This window comes from Maylandia zebra, linkage group LG3, assembly GCF_041146795.1.
Source record: "Maylandia zebra isolate NMK-2024a linkage group LG3, Mzebra_GT3a, whole genome shotgun sequence".
NCBI classification, from domain to species: domain Eukaryota; kingdom Metazoa; phylum Chordata; class Actinopteri; order Cichliformes; family Cichlidae; genus Maylandia; species Maylandia zebra.
In genome coordinates, this window is record NC_135169.1 from 54,013,176 (window position 1) to 54,033,175 (window position 20,000).

The window sequence follows — 20,000 nt, forward strand, 5'->3', positions numbered from 1 at the left end:
TAGATTGTCTCGGCACACGTATCCAGCAGCTGAAGCTGTTACTTCTTTGAAAACATTCCTAGACTCACCATGAAACCTGGTTTCCTTAGTTAGGAGCGCCTGGTGGAGTCTGTGTACTGACTGTCAGTTTCCTCTTGGTAGTAGCTGGTTGTAACATGCAGACAGATTTATTTACTGCAGTTAGTACGTTCATTTAGTTTTTAGTTTCTATTAGTTCATTGCTGCTGTAGTTGTTATAATGGGGAGGGTGCCAGGAGCAACATTTAGGAAATAAAAGTATTAATTCTAGAAAACATAACAGTCTCTGATGGCCGAGTGAATTCAGCTCAATGCAGTTTATGTAGCTCTCAGGCTCCCCTCACTGCGCTTTACATTTGTTAGGTAATAAATATCTAATCTTAAATGCTTATATGCTGATTATTATTGGTTTATATAAGAGAGGCCCAGACTTCAGTGTAAAACTAGGTTACAGGCTGACCAGAAACTGCATGTTTTTTGTAGAATATGAGGAACCGACAGAGTGAGACTAAGTCTAGACAGGTTGCCCTGGCAACAGACCTTAGAAAGTGGAAGTTATTGCAAGCTGCACAGGAAGTTTTAGTGCACAGGCATATTAATAAATCAGACGCAGAAAAGAGGAACTGAATAGAAGAAGTTTTGTGTGTAATGAAACTGTGTGACGTATGTGACGTCGAGAGGTACATAAATAACCTGGCTTCCTGTTTTCTGCTTGTAAGCAGGCATTTCTGTGTGTCTCCATATCCCGGGATATGTAAATAAAGATCTTTTTTATTTTTTTTAAGTAAAAGACCACTTTTGAGCCGTGTCTTTTTGGCCCTAAGAATCAAAAGAACAGTTTCTAACACTTGGTGCCGTGACCCGGATTCTTGTGCGGCTGAGGGGACTAATTTGGACCTTAAGGTACGATCTGATATGAGTTGGACAACAGACCGGTCTAAAAGAGTATATGTAACCGCAAGCCTGTTGAAAATTGTGTACATTGGATGAATTCTAAATTAGTTGTCCACTGAATTGATGATTGTTACCATTAAAGTGGCTCACTAGTGGAAATTAAACTAAATTATAAAATCTGTTAAGTAGATTTCAGGTGACATGTCCATGATAATTTTGGGTAATTTGGGATAAATAAAAGTAAAGTTTGGGGATATTTGATGAAAGCTCATTGTTGTTAATACTGGGGTGGATTTATTAATTGTTGTGATGTATGTTTGATGTTGGTGTGTAATGTGTGTGTGTGTGTTACGTCAGCCAAGAAAAGCGATATGAGGTTAGGATATTTGGTTAAGGGATATATTCCTGTATTGATTAGCAGAGTTGGACTCGGGCACCAGATAATTCAGCTGTGGAATCCCCACAGTGGTGCTTTTAAACGTATTTAAATAAATTTTAGGACGGACGTTGGACATGAAGCGCCTTGAGGCGACTTTTGTTGTGATTTGGCGCTATATAAATAAAATTGAATTGAATTGAATTGAATTGAACTTCTAGGGGTGCAAAATGTTCTGACTGTGATGGCTCCATCTTGCGGCGGACGCGCTGCAATTTCCTGCGACGACAGGGTCATCCGGGTGATACCCGTGACAGATAGGGACAGTCGTTAATAATCAGTGGTCAAGTACCACTTTTCTTGCACCGTTTGACCGACAGGGTTGGACCCGGGTGGTCCCGTTTGAACGTGATTGACAGGTAAAGCTAATGGCGCAGACGGGATTCGAAAGCGCCCACGAGTGGGGCTTCCGGTCAACTCACGGGGACCACTTTTAAATTAACATAGGGCCTAGAAATTTGACCGCTATCGGTGAGGGCGTTCCTGAAGCGGGTTGATTGACCAGCAAGGTTGGACCTGGGCTTAGAGGCTTTTAAATTAATCAAGGGAAAAGTTAGGTGTACCGGGACTGAGGTTTGGAAACTGTGATATGGAAATGGTGAACAATATTGGTTTTGAAGAGGTGATATGGTAATGGAAATAATTTATCTTGGCGGTCAGTGTCTTTTAAAAACATCAGAGCCTTTTGACACTGGCTGTCTCCACCAGATTCACAAAAATGACTCCTGTCTCTCTGCATCAGCTCTGCGACACTGGTGACCTGTCCGGGGTTACAACAGCTCCCCCCGAGGCAGCGGGCAAAGAATCCAGGCTGCCTGTCTAAGAGAAGCTCTCAGTTTAATGCTGAACATTTCACTTATTATTTATTTTATTTAACCTTTATTTAACCAGGAAGATCCGATTGAGATTAAAAACCTCTTTTTCAAAAGAGACCTGACCAAGAAGCAGAAAGTGTCTCACAGTTAAAGAAATTCCTCAAACACAGGCAGCAACAACACACATGCAAGAATAAAATGAAAATAAAGTAAAGATAAAATTCAATAAAATGCAAATATAAATTTCAAAGTTCAGTTAAAATGACAATCACTGAATTGACACAGCTGCATGTTATGGACTTGGCCTTTTAGGATTCATAGTTTAGATTTCAAAGCACTTAATGAAATGAAGTCGTTTTCCAGTCGTTCTGCAGTTCGTTCCAAGCCGACGGGGCTAAATGGACGAAAGCTCTTTTGGAAAGGTTCATTTTGGGCAAATGGAACAGAAAGCAACAAGTAACCATGCAGACGAAGAGAATAATGACCAGCATGTTTCACCGCAACCAGGCAGCATATGCAGGAATCCAACTATTGCCTTAAAACTGTATAAATGAGAGTTCCTGCGACTGGCCAAAGCAGCCCATCCTACCTCGGAGTATAACTCACAGTGGTGAGTGTGAGGTTTGCAGTGAGTGATGAACCTCAGAGAAGCACGATACACAGCATAAAGCATTCACATATAGAATATCTCCATAATTGCCTTTTACCTGCTGCAACAGGTAAAAATGTTGCAGCACTTTCCTGTTCAACATCGTACTCGTGCTCAGCTGTTGATGCACCGTGATGGTGAATGGGCTGGTTCTTATACTGCTGTACTTGAGCATTCAGATCGCTTTATACAACATAAAGACACAAGCATCCACAGGCCAGTGCAGTAAACAGGCCAACGACACACAGTAACCAAAGCATAAGGGAAGTGTAGTCACTTGGTTTAATTAGAGTGTAATTAGTTGTTTTTTCTTTCTTTTAACAGTATTGTTTATTTGATCTCTGCTTCCTTTTTTTGCTCTAACACAGACGTTTGATCTTTTTACCCCTGCAGCCAGTGATGACTTTAACCTGGCTGATGCCTTAGACCCCAGCAATGACATTAATGGCAAGGATAAGAACGTGGGGAAGGGAGGTGGGTGATGGTGTCCTGCATAAGATCAACACGCCTTCATTAAATGGCGAGATTTCTCATTTCAAATGAGAACATGTCATTTATCTGTTTCCTGTTTGTCCGTGTTTCTGCAGGTTTGTGTTAGCTTAAGCTTCCTTAGGTTCCTTTTGACTGTCGAAAGTCAGTTTGGTGCATGGTGTGAAAGCCGCTGTTCTTAAAGTTGGAGCCATGAGTGGCACCAAAATGTGGCCTGATTCGTAAAATACACGAGGCCTCAGTGCTCGTCCTCGGCACCGTGTCAGTCTAAAGGAGTTATCTGTCCGTCCACTCATCTCCATCTCACTTCTCCTTCTTTCTGCCATCTCATTTCTTAATTTTTACTGCTTAGCTGTGTCTCCGTTGCATCTGTTCCAAACGTAGACAAAGAAGGGCAACTTTGAATTTATTGCATGTAACGATTTAATGCTAATCAGCCTCTTGTTTGGTGTTTTTGTCACTGGATTGAAAACTGCTGCAAGCTGCAGGATTTAGTTACACCCTGCCTAATGTCCCAGCTGCATAATGACACTGGATCATTGGTCAGATGAAATTATTTTGTTTTTAAATGAGAGAACAGAAGAAACGAAAGTGCATTTCAAGAATTTGTTAGTGTCTGTGAAGTTTCTATAGAAGCTTTTAAAGCCGTCATTAAAACCTGACAATCTCATCACTCTGTTTGTGATTCATTCAGTTCTCATGTGTTTGAACTGAATTAATGGACTCCTCCAAGCCACTGATAGCCACTCTCTGTCACAGAGCGCTCATTGTTGTCCTCCTCTGCTCCCACGTCTCCTCCTCCCACTGACACACTGCTGTCTGCTTCAGTGTTTAAATGCTGAACACCAAAATAGAGTTTGACAGATCAAATGCACTCATGTTTCAGTTCACATCCAGCTGCGTCTTCACTGTGTTTCCTCCCAGGTATGCTCTCTGACGACGATTTGTTCAATTTGAGCAGAGATGAGACCTACAAGCCTGACGACAGCAACGGCAAAAGCAAAGGTTAGACTTCATGGTACATATTTAACATTTCATTACACCAAAGATGTAAACGCTCTTTCCACACGAGGGAATGTGGTGGCAGGTTTCTGTGTCTGCTGTGCTCCTATAACTGAGCTGTGTGTGTGTGTGTGTGTGTGTGTGTGTGTGTGTGTGTGTGTGTGTGTGTGTGTGTGTGTGTTTGTTTCCAGAGAACACAGCAGAAGTGGGCACCATCGCAGGGTTTGCAAGTGTAGTTGCCATGGCGCTGGTGGGTGCGGTCAGCAGCTACATTTCCTACCAGAAGAAGAAGCTGTGCTTCAGTATTCAGCGTAAGCTACACTGCACAGGTGGTTCAGAGGGGGCGGGCCCTCACTGCTACACTGCTATAAAATGAAAAGCGAGCTGCTGTTAGCTTCAAGTATTTGATCCTCGTTGAATTTGTGGGTTTGCTAACTTATACAGAAATAAACAGTTTGTAATTCTTATGGTAGATTTATTTAAATGTGCTTTTTCTGGATTATTGCAGGACTTAAGAGATACAAGCAGCCGCTCCTTATGTCTCTGACTATGAATATATTTTATTATCATTACATCTGGATTAATATACTCACTATTTTTAATTCACTGATGACTTGGTTGGAAATGTTAAAAATTCCCATTTAAACTTCATAGAGCTGTCGTTATTTTTACAATATTTCAAGAGTTTTCAGCAAAAACAGGAGATACGATGGAGTCATCATTTCCATTTCCTTTGAAAAATCAATAATTGATCATCAAAACAGTCAATGTTTATTTATTTATTTTTCTTGATGGAATAATCAATTATTCAGCTCCATCACACCAAGTATGAAATGCAAATGCTAATATTGAAGCTCCACTGATGATGCCTTTCTACCACATGTTGTGAACGCACTCAGAGTTGACTGAATTAACTCCAGGAGATAACACATCACCTCTAACACATCACCTCTAACACATCACCTCTAACAGATCATCCTCTTTGTAGTTACATTTCTAGTCTAATTGGCTGGTCATGAATAGAGGTGGCAACAGTACAGACTTTCTGTACTTAAGTAAAAGTACAAATACTGGTGTTAAAAAATACTATTTCTTTAGCTCTGTGTTGTCTCTTCCTTTGAAATCCAGCAACACACTGTGTGACAAACAGTTTGTGTTTGCTGATGTTTGTTGAGCTGATCGAACCCTTGTAGAAACATTTTTCCCTTAATGCTCGTTGCGCTGGCTACATGCTGACTAAACAGACGGACACTTCAGCCCCCGAGTATAAATGCTGTAGATGATACAGCTGATGCTTTGATAACAAGCCTGTTTAGAAACTGTAAAGAGTAGAAAGGACAGATATTTGTTTACAAATGTAGGAAGTAAAAATCAAAAAGTGGTCAGAAAGATACAAATACCTGAAAATTGTACTGCAGTACAGTAACGAAGTATTTATAGTGAACTGTTTGTTATGTGTTGGCAGAGAGTCTGAACACTGACATGCTTAAAGCCGAGAACCCTGAAGCGGTGGTGGCCACAGAACCACAAGGTACACACCCCCCTGTTATATAAATGCATATAAATGTACAGTGGTCCCTCGCTATAACGCGGTTCACCTTTCACGGCTTCGCTGTTTCACTGATTTTTTTGTGGCAATTTTTCTTTTTTACAGCGCATTGTTCTGTGTCCTGATTGGCTGTAGACCATTGTCAATCGATCTCGTGTCGTGTCCTCTGTCCAGTACAGAACTTTGAGCCTGTATGAGAAAAGTGTATAAAGTGTGTAGTGACGAGTTTTACTTAAAAACATCTGTAATAACTTTAAAAAATAAAGTTGGCTACTTGCAGATTTCACCTATCGCGGGTTATTTTTAGAACGTAACTCCCGCGATAAACGAGGGACCACTGAAGTTGTTTCCTTGCTTTCAGAACAAGTTGTCACAGATCTGTTAGAATAATGTCTGACAGGAATGTTGTTGTATCTCTGCAGTGCAGCAGACTCTGCTGGAGCCGCCCAACGCTGAACCTCAGACTGAAGAGAACGCTGTGTAAAACAGAGCCAATCACCGGACTCCCCAACAAACCCTTCGCATAACCCCCCTATACACACACACACACACACACACACACACACACACACACACACACACACACACACACACACACACACACACTGAACAGGCAGAGGTCACAGGTTGTCTCTGTGTAGCATTATTGCTGCAGAACCTGGATCTGTAATCCTGGTTTGTCAAATCTCATGTTTTTAATTCTCTGTAACGCACACAGCTCACACCGTGTGGGTTTTACCCCACTAACCACTCACAATGTTTTTTACTGTTATTTATTTGCCAGCATGTACTCTGTAGTGCTTTGCTGGCACAGATTGAAGAATACCTGAGATGAGAAGCTAGCTCACAGACTCAGTCAGTATCCACTGAGCTGGTTTTGGGCACATTTGAATTTATTGATGATATTTTTGGCAAACTGATGAGTCAGTAACCTGCTGCATGTTTTTAAAGCAGCCTAAAAGAGCATTTGAGGAAGCTGAACTCCAAAGTTAACCAGATTGCTGTGAAACTCAAACTGACTTTTATATTGTTTATATTTTGTTTTTATTCTTTTTACTGTGAGTTGTATTTAGGGATAACAGATCATTCTGTGTCCCTCGTTGAAGCCTAACTAATCATGTCTTGTAAATCAAAGCTATTGTTTTTGTTGATGCACAAATCTGACCTGAAATATTTATGTGGTCTCTGCTCTCCACACGCCTGTGGAGGACATTCAGCTCGTTGCACTATTACTACTCTAACCATGTTACTATTAACACAGCTTTGGCTTTAATCTTTCTTAACCAAGTACATTAGTGAATGACTAAGGCATCCAACACCTGTAAGTATTAGAGTGTAAATGGCCTTATAAAAAAAACTCATTTCTAGTTTGTTTCAACCATTAATGTAAATGATGCTGAAACATCTGAGCGGTTAATAAAACACCTTATGGTCAATTTCAAACCTAGAATGGGAACTCCTCAGATGGGAAACAGTGCCCACTCTGCGCGCCCACTCTGTGCGCCCACTCTGCCATATTGTCTTCTTTAAGGGGGAAAGGGGATTATTGATTGGAGGGTCTTTACCTCACAATATGAAGGACTGGAAGCTGTTTCCCACGTGTAAAGCTTGTGAGAGTAAGAGGACTGAGTATTGTGCCAAATATGAAAAGTCAGAAAAGCAGTAAATGCACTTGATGTGAGTGATGATGATGAAGTTTGTTCCACATCAGTTTCAGCTTAAAACTGCGTCCCGTGAGCTGCTGCTTCCCTCTGAATCCTAACGGGACTTTCTTCAGTGGAAACGGACGAAACTCCAGCACTTTGTTCCCGGGAAAAAAAAGCTGACTGTCACAGAAATGTTAACAAGTCTAACATGAGTAGTTAGTAATACTGGTGACTGAGTTCTTGTGTTGGGTTTGTGGAGCTCTGAGGTGACTTTGACTTTAAGTTTGTGAATTTTTCTAGAAGAAATAACATCACATGACAAAAGGTGAATTCATTGAAAACAACTGTAAAGTGAGTAGTTATATTAGTTAAGATTGTTAACATTTGTCAAACAGTTATCCCATAACAAACATAAATATTTAAACAGGGCTGTTTTGCCATTAGCTTGGAGGCTAATCCATGTCAGGTCCAGCTTATGGTTCCTTCTTGTGTCTCGTGGTGTAGCTCTGCTCTCGTACTCTCAAAGATTCAGTGTAATATTTCTTTGCATTTAGTTCCACAGCCCAGCTGTATGCTACACAAGGGGTTTGTCTACTTTCCAGATTTTTCAGCTACAGGACGGTGGAACTTTTAGTAGACGTGTAACCTTCATTCATGGTATCCTAATAAAACACATTAGTTTTTCTGAATTGCTAAAACACATTTCCTAAAACTGCAAAATTCAAGCTACACTCACCAAACCTTCAACCTGTCTTGCAAAACCAAACATTTGATCCAAAACTATTTTAACTTTACTCAAAATCAAGCACCACTATCAAAAACCACTCAAAACCAGCCAATGTGCAAACACAACTTAGCAACGATTACACCCTACAGACAAAAATTAGAAGTAGATTTTCCTGTGTAAGGGTTTCGGTCGTAGACTTTCCATCTCCATGCTGAGAAAAACTCCTCAGTAGGGTGCACAAAGGGAGAGTATGGAGGAAGAAACACATTCATAAAATGCTGCTCATTGTGAAACCAGTTGCATGTTCTTGAATCTCGGTGAAAGCTCCATTGTCCCAAATGATGCTCTGCTTACTCGCGATCTCCCTGCTCAAGCAAAGCATCCTGTAGACCATCCAGGAATGTTGCTAGAAGTTCGTTGTTGTATGGCCCAACAGTAACATCGCGGTGGAGAACCCCATAGCTGCTGATGGCACAGTTTCGTTCAAATGGTCCCAATAAACTTGTTTCATTCTTATCCTGTAGCGTTGCAGGACACGGTCAGTCGTTGACAGACTCACACGATTTATTCCCTCAAAAAGTGTGTTGTCTTCCATAATCTGCTGCTGTATTTCACGCAGTCGAATTGCATTATTATGACGGACCATATCCACAATAAGTGGCTCCTGGCGTTGTGAGAACATGCATGTTCTTCCACCCTCATGTGGCCGTCTTTCAATTCTAAACAAAATACCATTTGGATATAAGTACACACACTCATGTTTTCAGGTTTTCACACACAGTAACATGGAGAAATGATTTTTCACTGTCTTCTTAGTGAGAGTAAACTTTTTACCTGTTTGCTTCTCTGAAGGTCCGGATTATAGTAGCAACCTGCGTAGGTTTGGTTGCACACGTTGCCCTGCCTCCCTCATTGCAATGCACCAGAACATGATCTTCTTGGTCTTCGTCCTTGCCCAACACCTCTGACACGGACTCCTCTTCCTCTTCTATTGTATTGCCCCACTGTTGGATCCACTCATACCATACTCATACTGTTTAGTAATCGGGTTCACTGATTGGACACATGTTTTCAATTTTAAGTGGCACGGTGTAAATGATGACAACAGTGTGTTAGTTGTGTTTAACTTCTGTAGCCTGTGTGCACCACACTGCTAAATGAATTTTGTGTTTGAGAAAGTGTTTAGAGTTTTGGTAAATGGGAGATTCAGATTTGCAAATGATGTCCTAACCAGATGAACAGTGTTTAAGATTTTGACAACTGTGAGATTGATTTGATGTGTTTTGGTGTTGGTAGTTTAGTTTTTAGTGTTTTAACAATTCAGAAAAACTCTATGAAACCTATTTCTCTGCAGAGTTACTGAGCAAAGATCACATCAATCTGATGGATGTGGAAATGAAATTCAGCGTCCCTCTTTGAAGAATAACTAATTACTAACTGTTGCACATCTAAGCAACCAGTGAAACCAGTAAATGTTTACTTTATATCAGTAACAGAACTTAGATGTGAAGACAAGAAGATTGTGTATAAATAAATAACCTTCAGCATCCGAGTAGACAGATTCCCGAGGCCATAATCAATCCAGAGGACATCGTCTCTGACAGCATCTGTCTCAGACCTGGCTGATTTTGGGTTTTACTGATATTCCAAATCTCACTACTACTAGTTTAACTGTTGATCCAGGAATAACGAAGACAAACCACTGGCCGACTCCCTCATTACTCTATTAAAAAGACATTTCAGTTTCTGCTGGACTAAAATGGGTGCGATAGGAAAATTAGGGACCGAGTGGAAGGAGTTTGGAGCTGGCACCGCTGCACAGAACCTTGGTTGAGTTGGTCTGTGTTTGAAAAGGTTTAGCCGTGTCGACGATGTTAGCAGCCGTAGTTAGTTGAAGGGTTTAGATAGTGCCCTGAGGAATGCTTTCTGAAACTGAGCAGTTCTGTTTGTACTAGTGTGGTAGCATATATTCCTGCTGCATTTAGACTTTAGACTTGTGTGTGTTTGCACTGTTAGCTTGCTTTTTTATACTTTTTACTTGACTGGACTTTTCCTAATAACTTAACTTTTGAAGATAGTTGATGCTTCCTGGTGAGTGAAAGTTTTTCCAGCTTTCCATTGAGTCTTGGCTGTTCCAAAACAAGAAAGCTTTCATTAACGTTCCTGCGCTGTGTCTGAAACAGTTTCCTTTAATGTCTGATATATTAACCTTTTTGTAGCACAAACCTGTAATGAGGGGATCTGATTTATTCCACACACAGCATAGATCTAGTAAATAAGCTTATGTTCATTCATGTGTGGAACAAAGTCTTGTAATAAGAAAGTCAATTAGTTACATTGTATATGATTGCCATCTTTTGTTGTTGTTGTTGTTGTTGGGAGGTTGGATTGTGTGAGCGAAGGATCAAGTACAGAAGATGCACAAGTAACCATACCAGACATGGACATGCAGTAAGAACCACCACTGTGTGTCCTGTGAGCTGTAACAGAGTGACAGTACAGTCATCCAGCTGTGCTCGCAGCCTAAAGAAAGGAAGTGTTACAGTCAGGATGCAGCACAGACAGCAGCCTGTTCCCTGGTGTGACTCTGGTAACAAGAGACAACACATCTATCAGCTGCTTCTCACAGCTTTACTGTGTTCACTGCGTGTTTCACTTTGAAAACGGTTCGACTGGAATGGCAGGAAGGAAAAATGCTGCAACTGGAAGGTGGGATCAGATTAACAGGTTCATGTCTGGAAAGGGTCTTTTTTGTATATTTGAGAGTTTTGTGATGATTTCACTTTGTGTACATGTCTTTGAGGTTGGTCATTAAAGTAGGATGTATGTGTATAACCAATATTCTATGGCTAGATAAATCTTTGTGCGTGTGTGAGAGATGAACGGTTAATGCTAAAAAGAGAAAAATAACCCAGTTTGTGGCCGCAGTAGCCATTAGCATCCTTAGCTTTGTCTTATTTTCTAATCCGAGTGATTCCTGTGCTGGGTTGTGTTTTTTAGGCCGTGTGTTGTGTTTGCAGGTGTGGTCTCTGTGTAGTTGGCGGTGCTGTTTAAGACTCTGCATACCTGTATGCTGTAATCCAAATGACACTTCTCTTTTAGCCTTATATCCTGCAAAGTCCCACCGGAGCGCACTGCAACATTCATGTAACACTGCACAGCTGCACCCGAGCGACACCACAGTCGCCCCCTGTTGGCGACAGGTGGGGGCTGTTTCATCAGGCTCGGGCTGCTGGAAGCTTCACTCAAATCAAACAAAATAACAAACCTTTCAGTTGGCTGAATGTATTTAAATATTCATGTTTGAATGCAAAAATATTTGGTCTGTAGCAAAAATATGTATTTACCAAAGACAAAGTGCTGATTGAGCCTGCCATGGCCTCTGTGCAGAGTTACTGGATAATCTGTTATTAGAAAATAATAAACTGTTGATTATATGCTTGAATCTGAATGTGAAGCATTTGAATTGGTCTGAGTGTGTATGAGAACATGACTGTTTTATATCAATGAAAAGAAAAAGATACGTCTGATGTCTTAAAATAATGTGTGCTAACCTGTGCAATGCTTGCATTCAGCCACAGTGCATTATTATTGGCACTGTTCTGCTTTGGGCTTTAGTGTGGAATTTATGGCACGCTGCAGTTTGGATATGGGCCCCATGTGTGACCACCAGTACCAGTAGACCTGCTACAGCCCAGCAGCAAACAGTACAATGTTTGATTAAATGTGACTGTGTAACGATTCCAGCGTAGATGGAATAAAACCAGTAGAATGTTTGTCATCAATAAGCAGAAGATGTGGCGATCAGCCCTCGTGGCCTGTTGAACATCAGTGATGTTGGTTGGTAGTAGATGAGTTTCCACTGTATAAGATCTGCACTGTCTAGAAAAGAGCTTCATCTTTAGCCAGCACCTGCGATGCTGTCACTCAGCCTGCCGTCTGTCCTTGCAGCCGATGATTGTGTCACGCAACGCCAACCAAAATCCTGCAGCCTTACATTTTTATTCAGGAGAACAAGGCGAGATATCTGGTTTCTGTTACAGAAGCCAGCAAAGCTACAGCTGATCTGCTGCGTGAGGGTTTTTTACCCTGACTGCCACATACAGGACGCACTTCGTCATCTTACCACACTAACACACATACACACACAAACTTTGATGCATGCTTTTCTCTACACACTGTTTTACTTGTGACTTTCGAGTGTTGCGCTGTCTTTTGACAGTTGAATGTTGCACACAGCTTGAAGTGTAATAGTAAACTGCTTTCTCACTTATTCTTCTGTAGCTTTCTTGCAGTTTGTTACAGCTATTGTTACAATTATTAACCAATAAAATCTTTTTCAAAAGAACAAGGAAAAGACTGGACATCTGAATTGTTTCTTTATTTTTAAACGGCATGTCAGAAGTGAGTATGACTCCTTGAGGATCTTGAGGGTTTCAGCATGAGCCGCCTTTTTAACGTCACGCCACAGCATCTCAATCGGATTCAGGTCAGACCAGGCCACTCACAAGTCTTCATTTGTTTTATTTATGCCATTCAGAAGTGGAGCCGCTGGTGTGTTTTGGATCAATGTTCTGCTGCAGAACCCAAGTGTGCTTCAGTTTGAGGTCACGAACAGATGGCTGGACGTTCTCTCTCAGGATGTTTTTGGTAGACGGCTGAATTTATGGTTCCATTGACCACAGCAAGTCTTCAAGGTCCTGAGTCAGCAAAACAGCCCCAGACCATCACACATCCACCCCCATATTTTACTGTTGGTTTGACGTAAAATACTGTTAATTTTACGTCAGACGTAATGGGAGACACGCCTTCCAAAAACGTTTGTCCTGTCAGTCCACAGAGTATTTTCCCAAAAGTCTTGGATCATCAAGATGTTCCTTTTGCTCAGGAGTAGGTTTTTGGCTTGGATGAGTTGTCGCTGTGCTCTTGGGGTAATTTTGGTTAAATTTCTTCCACCTTTCTGTGGCGTTCAAGGAGACGAAGACTTTTTTTGTTTTTGTGGCCCTTCCGTCTCAGACGCCGTCTGATGGTTATGGGGTTATTTTCCATTGACAAGCACCAATAAAAGTGTAGTTCATGTCTATGAACAGTGGACACCCGTGTGCACACCTGTGTGGATCAGCGCGCTTGTATTCAAAAGGTTTCCCCATGTAATGATCTGCTAGAGGATGTAGAGAGCCATAGCCCCGTCTCCCAGGGCATGAAGCAGGCATGGAGGAGATCCAGGCTCCAGACATCCAGAGGCCCCAGAGTGCGAGAGCCCAAGGAGGACCACCGGAGGGGCATCCGTGCCACCCTCCTGGGAAGAGCTGAGGAGAGCCCCAGATGAGGGGTCACCCAGTAGCCACGGAGCAGAAGCCAGAGGGGGCTGCAGTGGCGTGCCCGCCGGCTCTGCCGGCAGCCAGCTGTGCCAGAGTGATCCGAGCCGCAGGCACAGAGGCCGGAGGCCCGAGGGCCCCCTTTGCCCCGGAAGAGGCCTGACCGGGCAACAGGCACCAGGCCCTGCCAAGTAGTCACCGGGAGTGAGCTGGTACATACCTGAGCGCCCAGCCCCGGACACCAAGAACCACCAACCCACCGACCCCTGAGGGCATCAGTTACCAGCAGGGAGTGTGGTGAGGGGAGATAGGCCTTTGGAGGGCCTGGGAGTTCCCAGAGAGGTGGAGTGTAAGACCCGACCTGACATATAGACACAGACAAACTCTGTACATAAGATGTAAGGGCGGTGGCCACAATTCAGAGATGGTCCTGGTGTTTCACTGGGATGCTCTCTCCACATTGCAATGTGTTTATTAACTCATTCACTGCCAGCCATTTTCAAACGTATGTTTTCAATTGACGTCTATAGACGTCAATGGCAGTGAATGAGTTAAAACCACTTCAAATCAAGCTCACTGGGTGTGTTGCAGGTTATTGTTAAAATTTCCACAACAATGTGTATATGTGTTAGTAGGATTAATGCATTTTCTGTTTGTGTGTGTGATTTTTGTGTGCCTCTCCTCCTTGCAGTGTTTCAGACACTTTTCAATTCTCCACTCAAAGGCAGTCGGTTTTCCTCCCCAGGTTCCTTAGCCCAATTTGATCTCCCACACTAAACAACAGCGTTCTTCCATGTCTCCTCCCCCTCCTTCCACTGTAGTCTCGTCTCCCCCCCTTGCAGCAGTCCATTGCAGTCAGCTGTCTTCAGCTTTGTCCTGTGTAATCCCACTGTCTCTGTCTGTTTGGTCATGCAACATGCAGCACCTGTATAAAAGAGGCCAAAGCAGACTGTACTTCCTCAGGAGCAGCACAGCACAGAAGGACTCATCCAGGCTGGAAAAACGAATCAGGAAGGCTGGCTCTGTGGTCGGCATGAAGCTGGACACTTTGGTGACAGTGGCAGAGAAAAGGACATTAAAGAAACTGCTGGACATTATGGACAATGCTGGGCATCCTCTGCACACGGTGGTAAATAATCAGAGGAGCCTGTTCAGCGACAGGTTGCTTCTCCCAAAGACAAGAACCAACAGGCTTAAAAACTCCTTTGTCTCACACGCCATCAAACTCCTCGTTGGAGGGGAGAGGGAGGGGAAACAGGAGGACAAAGGAGGGCGGGAACAACTGAGCTGTAGTGCTTTTTTTTCAACTGTGCAATATTTGCAATATTGTTTTATATTCGACCTTTTTTGTGGGGCAAATAATATTGACACCAGTCATTTTGTGTTTTTCTGAAATTATTCTGTTATTGTGTACAAAATATTAAAAAGAATTAAGCTATAGGGAAATCCTCTGGTTGAAAATCCTGTTTAAAAAAAGCACTTGGGACAATTGTGTTGGTGACAGCTTTTGTTATAATATCAATAATATTTCTATGAATATGGGATACTGTTACATGTTTATGGGCTCAAAATGTGGTCATAAATATTTTGTACTTGTAAAAAAGATTTGTGTGTGTGTAAAAAAGATTTGTGTGTGGACTTACAACTACGAATTTTGAACCTATTTTTCTTCCTTTAAGCTGATTGGTCAATGTCATGTCAATCACAAATTAAACAATCCAATCAGAGAACAGATGGGTTTGGCTGTCGGAGGGGCACTTTTTTGAACTGCTGGGCCCTATTTCAGGAAGCCGGTTTAGAAAACTCAGAGTTAAAAACGATACTCAGGGTTGAGTAACCCCGAACTGTCCAACTCGGAATATTCGGTTTCAGAAAGGCTGATAACAAGTAGTTCAATCAACGCAGAGTTGCTTTAACCCCAAGTTAAGCGCGCGCACGAGGATACATAAAGCCCTGATTAGTGGAGCACAGATTAAGCGAGTCACCATGGAGACGGAGGGAAAGAAGGCGCGGTCAATGTATTTTACAGCGCTTGAGGCCGAAATTCTGATGGCAGCATATGCCGATAACATGCAAATTTTGCAGAAAAAAAGTAACACAGCCTCAGCTGCCAAAGAAAGGGAGCATGCATGGCAAAACATAGCCGACAGAGTCAATGCGTGAGTGTTAATTTAAACATTGATCTAGGGATTTCCACCCATTTAACACGTTATTTTAATACATTTTATTTTGTATTTTATACATTTTATTTTGTGATGTGATGTGAGCGCAGGTGCAACCCAACAGGCCCCAAACGTTCCTGGCAGCAAGTAAAAATGAAATATAAAAATATAGTCCAAACAGGTAAGGTGTAATTGTATTATGAGCCATAGTGCTTGGTCTGTTTGTCCCATGTAAATCAATTGCAGTTAGAGGCTACATTAATTTACTTTCTGTAAGCACTTATTGAAATTATCTGAGCACATTACAAGTACATATTTGCTTACTCTGTATGCTCAAATGTGACCCGTTATGGCCAACAGAAAAAAAGCGGAGGTCCGAAAAAACAGGTGGGGGTCCTCCACCACCACCACTCACAGAGCCTGGCCACTTGGCTTCCACATTTGTGATAATGTTGGCAGCATCACATATGATCTTCACAGTGCAGAGAACACAAATTAGCATCCATTACTATAATGAAATGATTTGTTAGTTTGAAATGCTACAGGGAACTATGTACCTGTACATTAATGCTGTGGAACGACTTCCTGTTCACATAGTCTCCTTCATTTACTGAAGGAGCAATGATTGGAATGTGAGTGCCATCTATACAGCCAATCACGCCTGGGAACCGTGAAAATAAATGTAAAATTTAAGTAGTAGTTCAAGTATCACCACATCATGAATTAAATTTTGTTCATCCTGATACCTGCAATTTTGTGGAATCCCTCTTTGATAAATCTTGTGGGTCTATGACCGGGGAACACCACAGACGAGTACAGGAGACGTTTCAGTGCAACTGTAACATTCCTGACTGCCCGACAGACGGTAGCCTTGGAAACGTGCTCAGCGTTTCCAAGGCTCTCGGCGAAGGCGGTCGCACTTTTCTCCTCTCCTCCTTCCCCTTATCTTCCCTGCTTAGCCTCTTGTGTCCTGTCTTGTCTCGTGTGCACTACTTTTCCCTGGAACAGTCTCTCACTGTCGTTCTCTAAAACCTAATAGAGAATTATGGATTTGATCAACTGGTCTCTGAACGCTATTGACACCCTCTTCTCAACGAGAAGTCTGGGCTCGGGAGAGCCCGAGTGCCCTGGAGGGACTTTCCCTGCCGGATACACGATGGATGGGTGGCAAACCTGGAGGATCTTGTGCCTGGCGGGACTGTCTATCGAGGACGCTGAGGATATTTACCTATTCGGAACCATGATAACGGGGTTCTTGCTGATCGGAGCTGGCTTGGCCCTGACTTATCGGAGAAATAAGAGAGCGGAACCGGCTGTTCAAACTCCCCCTAAGCTGACCGCTGGAATTGAAGCGATGGGGCGAGGCGCGGCCTCCCACACCGAACGCAGCATGGTTAACACCTTGGAGACGCTTACAGCTGCCGTGAAGACTCAAACTAACACCATTGAGCGTATGATGGGATACATCAGAGAGGGGCCTGCTCACAATAACACCCTTGAGCGAAAGTTGGATAACATCGCAGAACGGCTCACTGCAGCTGTGGGGTCTCAGAACCAAAAGAATGACAACACCACGGAACAGAAGCTTGATACCATCATGGGGAGGCTCGCAGCGCTCCAACGGGAAATCGAGGCCCCAGTGTCAGAGTGCTAAATTCGCTGCTCGCATAAAGGAGAAATCAACAATATTCTACATTTGGACACCACGACGCCAGCTGCTAGGCCCAAGGCTGGAGCCCACCAAAACAACTCCCTGATAACGACTGTGTGATGACTATTCTTCCCATCCCATGAAGGACACCTGGATCGGCTGGAGGACTGTTTACTTAGCCTGATACGGCGAAGGACACTGTCTCAGCTGAACTATGGACACGCACACACATACACTTACACTGATAAGCACGCACTCATCCCCCTCCCTTCCAAACGCCTTCGATGCTTGTTCCTGCGGGGGAAGGCAGCGGGTCTGCGTGCCGCGCTGAAATGATAGCATGGTGCAGGACGACTGCTGTGTTCCTTCGAATCACCCCCCACCCCCTATCCATCCCCTGTGGCTTGTCATGTGCTCTGATGTTGTGATGTGGACATTAATGTGCTCTCTGTGCAGAGGAGTTTTTTTGTTTCCTGTTCTCATGCTGTCCTCCCATAGGTTGCCCAGCGTGTGAAGAGGTCTCTTTTTTTCCTCTTGTACTTTTCCCAATGTTGTGTAATTTTTTCAGTGTTATTCTCTCAACGCTGCCGGTCTCCGACTGTATTCCCATGTGATGTCTTGTTGTTGTGTGTGTAAGTCGGGGGGGGGGGTCCTATTCCTCTGTGGGGCAACCTGCATATGGCCAATAAAGCATTCATTCATTCATTCATTCATTCATTATACAGAAAGCTCCCGTTCGCAAAAAACCGAAGTGCAATACAAATAATATTACAGAACTGAGAGAATGTCCGCGATCATAGCTGGACTGGCCATCGGGCATACCGGGCATTTGCCCGGTGGGCCGCTGGTGACTTTTTGTTTTTATGGGCCGATGGATTTTTTTTTTTTTTTTTAGGAAGGGTATATATAATGAAAGGTATTGGATTGGCCAGTTGGTCATGAGCGACTCTGGGCTGGACCAATTACAGCCGAGGAGGCCGGATGCACCCTCCCCCTTGTTTAGCAATCACGTGATTTTCGCGCATTGCATGCCGGGAACTCGTGGCAAAACAATCCATGTACCGCATCAAATGCAAGCATTTGCAGCACCGCAAAACGTTCATTCTCCGGTTCCAATACCTTCTTGTTTTTTCTTTGCCGCACAAAAAAGTAATGTACAAAACAAAAGGAGAACAATGCCGGTCCGTACAAAGACAGACTTGATGAAAAGTCAAAGAAAAGATACGAGGAAAAAAATCAAAGGAGTGAAAGGGTCAGACCCTTACAAGCACACAGAGGGACAAAAGACGTTAGCGTGCTGCCCAACTTTCACCACGCTCAGATTTATAATTACATGGTTCTTGGAGTGAGTGCATACACTCATGAAGTTTAGTAACTTCATGAGTGCATACACTCATGAAGTTTAGTAACTTCAGGTCACTGCAACAAGCCCAGGTACAGTTTACCGACGGATGGGTACAGGACCTTGAAATGCACCGTGTAGAACGAAAGACCATCGTACGAACAAAGGTAAGTTTACCAGTCTCACAAATCGTCGTCATAAATACACATTCGTTAACCGTTTATTAATATAACCTTTGAGCTCAACGGTAATTAATTAGTAGTGGAAATAATTTCTGGTTCATTACAGAAATGTAGCAGTGACAATAATATTGTATGTTGTAATCGTACTGGACAATTAGTGATACAAAAAAACCCTGTTTTACCCTGTGAATAAAAGTATATGTTTTTGTCAGTGTACCATGGTAATAACAGAAGTGAAACGCAATATTGTGTCAGGACAATTCACTATTTATGCACAATAAACAAAGGAGCGACAATTTCTGTTCAGCGCCAGACTTGCTTGTAACCTATATCACCAATTATGTTAAAAAAAATGACGTAATAATACTACAAAACTCTGACCTTTGTGGGAATGCTTGGAGCAGACTAACATGTGAGCTGGAGTGTTCTGAGACGTTATATTTGGTATATCCAGACCATCCGTCGGCTCTTACTTCGGAAACATGGCTTAAAAAATTTCTCTTCAACGACGTAATCCGATTAAAAAAAACGATCTCTTTACCCGTCGGCTTCCCGTGGCTGTCATGCGACCGGCTATTGCAGTTAATAATACAACAGCTTCTTGACATTTTTTGGGTTTCTTTTTATCGCTGTGTGACTGAGTTCAATTGAAAGTCTGCGTGCGCTAGTACCTCTTGCCACAAGTTCCCAGAATCCTTTACGGTTTTACCCCTGAATGACGTCACATTTATCCTGGTGGGCCGGTCTCTAGTCAAAATGCCCGGGCCGATTTTTTGTCCCAGTCCAATTTGGGCTTCAACATCTACTGGCTCTTCAAGGAAGGGGCACGCCATGTCTGACACTTCCTACAGTCAGGTTTCCGACAAAGAGGCGGGGACAGTCAGGGTTAGTTGCAGTAATCCTGTCGGGGAGCAGGTTAGCTTCACGGAGTGTGTCGTCATAGTAACTCAGTCAGAATTCATCTGAACTCGCTTTGTGAAACCAAAAACCCAGAGTTTTCGTTAACTCAGGGTATACTTACTCAGAGTTTGCACTAAACCGGCTTCTTGAAATAGGGCCCAGGTCATAACTTCTTACCTGAAGTTCAGTTCCTCTGCCACTATGACCGGCGGCCGCCTCG

At 42.9% G+C, this 20,000-nt stretch overlaps 1 protein-coding gene across 3 annotated transcripts in view; it reads left to right on the forward strand.

Annotated features, from left to right (window-relative positions):
• Positions 1–12,582, forward strand: part of LOC143416822 (CD99 antigen-like protein 2) — a 26,348-nt gene extending 13,766 nt beyond the window's left edge. The window contains exons 5-10 of one of the 3 annotated variants that reach the window (XR_013097073.1): positions 3,206–3,286; positions 4,226–4,306; positions 4,495–4,614; positions 5,769–5,834; positions 6,275–6,386; positions 6,425–12,582. Coding sequence is in view for 2 of the 3 variants with exons in the window: in XM_076882470.1 (XP_076738585.1) it covers positions 3,206–3,286; positions 4,226–4,306; positions 4,495–4,614; positions 5,769–5,834; positions 6,275–6,336 (410 nt within the window). In the remaining variant the exon portion in view is untranslated. Of the gene's footprint in view, positions 1–3,205; positions 3,287–4,225; positions 4,307–4,494; positions 4,615–5,768; positions 5,835–6,274 lie in introns of all 3 variants that reach the window. The other 2 variants (XM_076882470.1, XM_076882471.1) reach the window with 2 other exon arrangements.
• The last annotated feature ends 7,418 nt before the right edge of the window (positions 12,583–20,000 follow it).